The following is a 10190-nucleotide window of genomic DNA, read 5'->3' on the forward strand; positions in this document are numbered from 1 at the left end:
AAAAAAAAAAAAAAAAAAAAAAAAAAAAAAAAAAAACACATCTTAGTAAAACCAATACCTTCTCAGCTTCGCATCGAAGCTAAAATGTTTAAAGTAAACAATAATATTTCAGGTTTTATTATGATTTAATTATTTAATTATAGTTAAATACTAATAAGTAATTATTTAAAAACTAGATGTAATTGAAAAAATATGAAGGCCGATTTGGAATCAGTGTCGAAATTTCTTATACATACAATTTACCTAAATATTGAGGACAGCAAAATGTCTTCTGTGTAAAATATTACCTAAAAATAGAAATTTCTAAATCAATGTTATTTATCTTCAGAAGTACATATTTTTAACTAATATAAATATTTTTAAATAGGATTGATTGTTGCTGGTTTATCAAGAAATAGCACTGAAGTAATGTTTCTCACTTTTGGATATGGTTTAGTTCAAGTACTTATTGGAGGTAATGTCAAGTATTTCTAGCCAATTTTTCAACAATAATAGTAAAATTAAGAAAAATATATTTTTAATATAATTTAAGTAATCATAATAATGATTTACGCGTTTTATCCTTTACGTTAAAAAACATTTTCCTTTAATGTAAGTACTTTGAAAATTTATAATTTACCAAATAGTTTATAACTGTATAATATGTGGCAAGATTGTGAATAATAAATGGTTGCTTGTACACCGTATTTGCAGTAAACATACTATATAGAGTGAAATGGATCTAATTGACAATTCATATAACTTATGATCTTCATAAAATTTTATGCTTTTTTTTTTAATCAATTTTTGCAATATAGAATTATATTTAAAATATGTTTTATATTATTTTTCGCAATTATAAAAAATATTTTAAAAATACATTTTTTTATTAAAATTTTTTTGAAGATTTTATAGATAAGTTTTAAAGGAAAAATTTGATACCAAAAGGTCTTAATTTAATTAAGTAGTTACATATATACAGCATTTTGAAGTTTGTTAAATTTTGATTTTTTTTACAATTTTCCTATGATATCAAATGTTAGTCCATACATAGACAAGTATACTATAATGGAAAATACAACCATGGAACACTCGTAGTTGACATACGATAATGTTTCTTACTTTTGTAATAAAGATTAGAGATAATCATTTCTGTATAAAGCGCGTTAAATGTTATTATTATCCATGGAAAAATAATCGCGTACTGTTACCAGTAAATAATATAATAAGTGTTTACTTCTATACTTTACATAATATGGACTAACATTTGATACCATAAGAAAATTGTAAAAAAAATCAAAATTTAACAAACTTCAAAATTTTGTAAACATGTAACTACTTAATTAAAATAAGATCTTTTGGTATCAAATTTTTTCTTTAAAACTTATCTATAAAATGATTATCTTCAAATCTTCAAATTTTTTTTTAAAACTATGGATATAGAATATAATCAATACATTAAAACAATTAACTTGCATAGAAAAAATTAAATTTTTGCTAAAAAAAAACAACATATGAGACAATACTGCCTCAATATGATATAGTATATAGAAGTATATACAATACTCCAAAATGCTGTATAAACGTAACTACTGAATTAAAATAAGAGCTTTTGGTATCAAATTTTTTCTTCAAAACTTATTTTTAAAATGGCTATCTTAAAATCTTCAAAAAAATTTTAATAAAAAAATTTATTTTTAAAATATTTTTTGTATTTGAAAAAAATAACATAAAACATATTTTAAATATAGTTATATATTGTAAAAATTGATTAAAAAAGTATAATATGTTATGCAGATCATAAGTTATATGAGTTATCAATTAGATCTATTCTACTCTGTATATGGTACACAACTTCAATTTAATTGTTTTTGTCGCTATGATACCAGAAAAATTCTTTTGAAAAATGTGGTGTCTTATTTATAATAAATCACATTGTATAATATAATATATTTTTCATCACACAAATGTTAATAATTAACCAAAGATGAGTATTGATATGTGAAGCTAAACTGATTATTTGAATCTATGTTTTTACAAAAGAAATTACACATGTTATCACACAATTTTATTTGAGCTAAAGTCACTATGTGTAAATATTTGATTCGTCTTACTTTTGTAAACATCATTTTCAAATTATTTTTAACAAAAACCTTTGAAGAATTTGAAATTTTTTTAAGTATCTGCTACCATAATATAGAGCGAGTTAGATCTTATTGACAAATTTTTTAACTATTGTTTCAATTAACGTTTTTATGATTTTTTTTTTCATTTTATATTATGAAACTGTGATAAAAAAATATTTTTTTATATTTATGTCATACGAGAAAAATGTTCCTTTTAATTTTAAAATTGTTATCGACCAATTGTATCATATAACATTATTTGTTATATGATATAATTTTATTTGTAAGAAAACCGTAATTTTTTTTTACAAATATCACTAACATGCTTGAATTAAGAGCGGCGAACGCTTCGGGGTTTATGATCTTAAAGGGCCCATTAAAAATTTTACTAGCCTATCATGATTTTTATGATTAGTTTTTCTTTTTTTTTTTTTGAGAGAGAGATTTCCTTTAATAGTATATTGAACAGTTTTACATCCTTCTATTCCCCAAACTTGACATGCTATAGAGAGTGGTGACCTTCTTTCACATGTTAGGAAGTCAAAGATGGTTCTTGGCTAAGACAAATATGGTCTGGGACTGTTGTTATGGCCAGCTTTCATTAGAGACTAGACAACGCCTATGAGAAAATCACAAGAAAAAACTCATTGGCATCCTGGGGATTCAACCCGCGTTCGCTGAAATATACGATTTTACCCACTAAGCCAGACCGACCCTATTTTCTATAATAGTATAAAACTCATTAAATATGATACATTTTTGAAACAAATGGGTTTAGAAATTAATTTCATAATGGATATAAACGTTTAGAAATCTATTAAAAATATGATTTTTCTAGAAGAATAAAAATTTTACATATTAATTTAAAGGTACCTCAAAACTTACACCAGTTAATTTTTTTAACTATAACAAAAATAAGCGACTTCAAAATTTATTTCTTATTATGTGGGATACATTCTAAGAGTATTTTTCTATTTCTATTTAAATACTCATGCGGTTAACTTTTTTTTTTTTTGATTGAATATTTTAAATACATGAGCATCATATTAAATTAATATAACATGCAAGCGGGCTTTTTAATAATAATTTGGCCTGTAACAACAACGTGGTTTGCCACTTGCATAACGACTAGCTATAGTAGCAAGGGTCACCACCACCTAGGCGAGGTGTCACATCTATCAGATATGATTACCGGATCATAGGTGGAATTTAATTTTAAGTTAATTAAAAGTATAATCTAAGTTAATATGTCGTTATATGTATAAATTACTATAACGCCTAGTGGTTTATAGAACACAATTATGACAATCAAAGTTGTATGTGGTTGATATGTAAAACATACCGTAGCCCGTGTCTAGATTAAGGAATAGGAATGAAATACACGCGAGTAATTAAGTTACTCGCGCAATAAAATAAATATTACAGTTGAAATTAATAAGGAAATTTAATTTAATTGTTAAAAAAAGAAAATTAAGTTAAACATGGACAAAAATGCGAATGCATCAAAAACCATGTCTACAAATAAAGGCAATACAAATAAAATAAAATATTTAAACAAATAATATTACAAACATCACGGACGGTATTGGAACACATCCGTTAATGTTAATCGGAAATTAATGAAGAACACCAGGAGCGGTCTGGACACTCGCTCCTTAGCGTTGGCTAGAAGAAAAGGGAAACACGTGCTCTCCACACATAAACAAAATTAAGTTAATTTACAATAAAATAAAATGAAATAAAATAATTAATAAAATATAGCTCATTACATAAATATAATATAAAAAAGAAAACGATACCCGGTCTCCGAAGAGACCCATCCGATGGTCTGGATGCTTCGTCGAAAAGACCTGGCCATTCGCCGTTGGCGGCTCACTCCATCATTGAAAAAAAATGTCAATAAAACAACAAATGTGTGCACCCTAGCACGGTCAATGACAGAAGAAAGAATAGAGAGGAGTCAACACCGATCTAACGGCAATTTCAAATCGGTAACGGCCAGTCTTTTTGGAAGGGATCAATACTGATAAACAATTCGATTTTAATTATATTTCTCTTTTATCGCCTTATCTAGCGGTCAGAGGCAAAATAATGAGTGGTTGACACCGCTGTGTCAGAAAAAGGTTCTTTCGCGCGATAAAATAAATAAGTAGACATAACAAAAAAATCATAAACGGTCCACCTTCGAATTTGTGACGTTACAAACAATAAAATAGATATAAAATAACTTGAATTACATATATATGAATATTACAGAAATAATAACATATGTCCGGCACGACAATGAGTATGGTGCGTGGGACGTTTCTCTGATATGGATGTCAGATGTTTGCTAACGCGGAGCTTATGATTATTATGACGTGACTGTCCGTTTATTGAAGCTGATTCTTGATTTGTTGGTGACGATGCGTGTGGATTTGCTATAGTCTCTGTCGTGGCTGGTTTCGACAGACTGTTTGCGTATGGGCTTTGATGTGGTACGAGATTCGCTTGATGGTTACTCACATAAGCACTATTCTATATGTTACAACATACATATGTGGACAAGGGACACGCCGCAACACACATAAGTGGGTCAGGGAGGTTGAAAGGATGATTGTTGCCCCGCCGATGGTTAACAAAATTCTCGACTATAGCGGTGACCTCGACATCGCTAGGGCGGTATGGGCGGATGTCAACGGTAATGATGGCTGCTGAATGCATCGGTGATGACGATGGCGTTGACATACATGGACCCATATTCGACTGCGATGTCGAACGGTGACGGTAACGATAATGGACGACGATCGGCACAAACGGTGATGACCTGTAAAGCGGCAACTGTGGATGTTGGCGACAGCGGTAGTGAACGATGGTGTGCAGTGATGGTGGACCATGTTCGGCAACAGCAGCAATTGTTCAGCGATGGCGGCAACTCGGCTGGACAGTTGAAATTGGACGGTGGCTTTAGTACTCTATTTTTTCGGTGAATTTACTGAAGAGTGTTGAATGGATTAATTTATTCTCTTTGCTCAGCATTCTCTTTGCTATCTCGCGTTTGTTTCACTGTGGTAGCGTGAATTCTTTTTTTTTATTTTTGTATTTTATATATTTTTTTTATATTTGTATAAAAGTTTCAAATATAATTAAAAAATAATATTTTAATAATTTATATGAAACTATCATAGATTTTTATGTTGTTTTTAGTTTAATTGTTTAATAGTTTGAAAATATGTTAATATATATTTTTCTACCTAGGTGTAATGTGGCCAATAGAAGCGCAAGTCTGGTTCTTGCGTATTGTTTCTTATAACCTACCAATGACTGTAAATGGAAGGTTATTAACGAATTTAGTTGTAAAAGGACTACCTCTTGGTCATCCAGAAATAGTGATTGACTTCGTGAAATCTATAGCACATATTTTTGTTCATATCGGAGCAGTATTTTCTTTAAAATATATAAAAAATGACTCTTGGATTATACATAAATAATAAATATAGTGTCTTGTTATATATATATATATATATATATATTTTTTTTTGTTTGTATGTATTTAGAATAAATCCTAAACTATGTCTCACGAAATATTTTCGAAAATATTAATATTTGTAATTAATATAACATTTTTTTGTTTTATTTTAAATTAATGAACTATAAGAATTCTTCATACAAAAATCGATTTAAAAACTGTGAAACTAGATTAATATTTAGTATACTTTACAATTTACTGTATCATATCAATTTCATCGAGAAATAAACATATATATTGTTTTTTTTTTTCAACATTTTAATCGTAATATTAACGTATTTGTATTTATATTGCATATATTATTTATATTACTTTTTATTATAATAAAATGTAATTTCAGTTCGACAAAATTTTTTTCATATTAACTCATCATATTAGGTATATTAGAATTTAACCTCAAAATTAAATTTTAATGTAAACAATTTTTGTTTAGTTCAGTTCTATCTACGTGACACAGTTAGACTTTAATTATGCACGTGTAGTTTCTATATTTTTCGATATATTTAAATTTTTTCATTTTCACTATTGATTAAGTAAAATTAAAACTATATTAAAAATATTATTAATTTAAAAAACTAAAAAATATTAAACTCAAAGCCACAAAAAAATTAATGAAAAGTTGCGGATACGTATTTCGGAAACAATGTTACCATTATCAACGCTAAACACATGTGGCTTTGAGTTTAATATTTTTAATATTTTTTAGTTTTTTAAATTAATAATATTTTTAATATAGTTTTAATTTTACTTAATTAATTAGCCACAAGTGATCAATTTTTATTATATATTTCACTATTGGATATTTAAAATTCCCAAAAATGCGCAAATTGTCGAGGTGGATATGTCATCTACTTAATAATGATGGTAGTTCATTTAAAGTAATTTTGCATATAAAATACCCTAAGATTTTGTTAAATTGTCAATAGTCAAATCAAAACGAAAATCTAAAATACTCAGTATGATTGGAACTCAATATAAAGGAGATAATACATGTATTAGTATAAATTGAAATCTGACAGTGTAGTGGTGAAATGAATAAATATTCTCAAGAGAACTTTCTCGGCAATAGAAATATTCCTCAGAATATTATTCTGCGGAAGAATATTATATTCATGAAAAAAAAAAAGATTTAAATAAAATATAAACATTTAATCGAATTTTTAAATTATTTTAAATATTGATTATCTATTGACACGGCCCCTGCATTGTCTCCTCAGCCACCGCGACACTGAAAACTAGACCGTTACACACACGCGTTGTCGTCGTGGTGTAAAGTCCAACAAATGCTAATTTTTCAAATCGCTAATTTTCGACATTTTTTCAATTTTAGCTTCGATGCGAAGCTGAGAAGGTATTGGTTTTACTAAGATGTGTTTATTTTTTTATTTTCCATATCTGTTACCACTTTTTCTCAGCTCTCACCGAACCGATTTCTTTCAATGATACATCAAAAGATCACATATCGTATCTAGTCGAAGACATTAACCTTAAAAATTGAAAAAAATTCTCTCGTTCCCCGTAAATGGGGGAAACCTCCAAAAAAATTACAAATTTAAAAATCGCTAATTTTCGAAATTTTTTCAATTTTTTTAACTTAAAAGTGCTATAACTTTTTCAAAAATGAACATATCAATATAATTCTTTTTTATATAGATGTGTAATATCATTACCTTTCGTTTGGTATATTTTTTTCATAAATTTAACCCTTAACCTGCCCACAAGGGGGGATTTAAAATGACAACAAAAAAAATTAACTTTTTAAAATGTTCCGGAAGGTCTGACACTTTTATATATATCTTAAATTAAAGCTAATGTAATGTTCTTTATTATGCAAAAAAAATTCAGACTTTATTTTATCTTCACAATGAAAATGGCTACCAAATGCTATTTTTGTGTGAAAATTTTCGATTTTGTATTTTACATTTTTAACTATATTATGCTATAACTTTTTGAAAAATGTATGGATCAGTACAATTTTTTCATGAGGAGTAGTATTTATGTGCATCTTTCATTCGATCTACTGTTTTTTTTAAATCGGACCATTTCCCTATATACGAGGGGGGTTCAAATCTAAAAAATGCATGTAGAAAGTAGAACTTTTTCAACTTAAATTTTGAAAGTGTTCCGGAAAGTTTGACACTTTTATATATATCTTAAATTAAATCTAATGTAATATACTTTATTATGGTAAAAAAAAATTTCGGACTTTATTTTATCTTTATGGTGAATATAGACATCAAAGTTTATAAAAAAAATACGATTTTTGTAAAAAAATTCTTTTTTATATTTTTAACTTTATAATGCTATAACATTTTAAAAAATCAATATAATTTTTTTTTTATAGATGCATCATGTCTTTACCTTTATTTGGTATATTTTTTTTATAAATCTGCCCACAAGGGGATTTAAAATGACAACTTTTTCACAAAAAATTAATTTTTTCAACTTAACTTTTGAAAGTGTTCCCGAAAGTCTGAAACTTTTATATATATATATCTTAAATTGAAGCTAATGTAATATACTTTATCACGAAAAAAAGAAATATTGGACTTTATTTTGTCTTCACGATGAAAATGACTACCAAATGCTATTTTTGTGTGAAAATTCTCGATTTTGTATTTTATATTTTTAACTTTATTATGCTATAACTTATTGAAAAGTGTATGGATCAATACAATATTTTTTATGAGAAATAATATTTATATCCCTTATTTGTTCAACATACTTTATCTTAATCAGGATATAAATAAGGAAATATCAGATCATGTAGCTTTTGGAATAATCCAACATTTTTTAAAATAAAACACTATCTAAAGATTGGCATCGAATCGTTTTTGATGATAGTTATTTTAATCACTGTCAGATATCATTATACTTGACCCAACTATGCCACGTCACCACTGTGACACGACCCCCCTGTGCTGGGTTTTTTTAGTTGTAGATTGATATTTTAAATATATATATATAAATATATCATTTTAAATAATATTAGCCACATTCATATTAAAGATTTGGCCGATAATATCTCTTAACTCATTATTTCAGAAGTTATTAAAATTTTTTTAATTAGATCGGATGAGGATTGCGTCTAAAATATGTCTATTGATAAATATATTCATACACATGAATCACTAATAGTCTACATTTTAAAATGGTAATAACTACCGAAATGATGGGTTAACATTTGTTATCGAGCAGTCATTTTCTTAGTTGGATTGTTTTATATTATACATTATATGTATTCTTTTGTGAGCATATTTTGTTAAAAGCTGGACAATTTCTCTGACTATGTTTTCGACCACATTTAAAACAATCATAAGTTATTTCACATTTGGTTTTAACATTGTGTTTATTTTGAATATCTTGGCCTTCAGTAGTTCGTTTTCTATTAGAGAAGTCAGGCATGTTTTTTTACTTTACTATGCTTTTTTAACTTTAATAGCACTAAACATTTCATTCATTTGTTTTTTGGTTGCTACCAATTTGTTTGCAATATCAATCGCCTTTTCTAATGTTAAATCAGATTCGTGTAACAGCTTTTCTTTTATTTCCAATTGATTTATACCAATAATTAATTTGTCACTGATCATGTTTTCAGTTACACTGAATTCACAGCTTGATGCCAATGTTCTTAATTTTGTGACATATTCCCCCATGGACTGGTCCGGTTCTTGGTTACAAGAATAAAATTTAAATCGTTCGAATAAAATGTATTTTTTTTTGGTTCGAAATGATTTTTAAACACAGTTATTACGTTATTATAGGTTCTATTTGTTTGCCGGTCAAAGGTGAATGTATTGTAAGTGTCAACTAACTTCTCACCAACAACATTTAACAAAAAAAAAACCCAGCACAGTGGGGTGGCGGCATAGTTGGATCCAATATTCATCTATACTGGATCCAAGTGATCCAATAGTGATTTATGATAGTAATTAAAATCACTATCATACAAAACGCTTCGATGCAAATCTGTAGATAGTGTTTAATTAAAAAAGAAAAGATTTGTCAAAAAAGTAGGTCAAATGAGAGTTGAGAAAATAAATGATAGCTACAAAAAAAAAACCACATAGTAAAATAATATTAATATGAATTTCTTCTCACGAGAGGAGACTACAGTAATGGAATCCTTGATATTTATTGAAGTTATTGAATCTAAATGAGATAAAAATCAAATGAGTTAAACATTTTTTTTTAACTCAAAAAGAATTAAAAAAAAATTCAGTGCCACAGTCGTGAAAGACCCAAGTGTTACCGTCTCAAAAACCGTACGTCTCATTCGTCACTTAATAAAAATGGAAATTTAGCTAGTTCAAATTTTAAAATTATTTTTCTCGACTTCAAAGAAACAAAAAAATTTAAATATGATTAATTTTTTATACTATGTCATTTAGATTGATATAATATTTATGAAAGTCAGTGTAATCCCCTTATAATAAAATAAAATACAAAACCAAGAATTTTAACACAATAATAGCATATTTTTAAATACAGTAGCAATTTTCACCATGTATTCTCCTAATAAGATATTTTAAAATAAAATAAAATACAAAACCTAGAATTTTAATAGAAAAATAGCA

General features: G+C 27.1%; 1 protein-coding gene across 3 annotated transcripts in view; it reads left to right on the forward strand.

Annotated features, from left to right (window-relative positions):
* The window catches only part of LOC126910453 (ABC transporter G family member 23-like), a 33017-nt gene extending 27265 nt beyond the window's left edge, over positions 1-5752 (forward strand). Inside the window, exons 14-15 of one of the 3 annotated variants that reach the window (XR_007705248.1) lie at positions 368-454; positions 5343-5357. Coding sequence is in view for 2 of the 3 variants with exons in the window: in XM_050693038.1 (XP_050548995.1) it covers positions 368-454; positions 5343-5575 (320 nt within the window). In the remaining variant the exon portion in view is untranslated. Of the gene's footprint in view, positions 1-367; positions 455-5342 lie in introns of all 3 variants that reach the window. The other 2 variants (XM_050693038.1, XM_050693037.1) reach the window with 2 other exon arrangements.
* Positions 5753-10190: the final 4438 nt, after the last annotated feature.

This window comes from Daktulosphaira vitifoliae, unplaced genomic scaffold, assembly GCF_025091365.1.
Source record: "Daktulosphaira vitifoliae isolate Bord-2020 unplaced genomic scaffold, ASM2509136v1 Scaffold_1, whole genome shotgun sequence".
In the NCBI taxonomy this organism is placed as follows: domain Eukaryota; kingdom Metazoa; phylum Arthropoda; class Insecta; order Hemiptera; family Phylloxeridae; genus Daktulosphaira; species Daktulosphaira vitifoliae.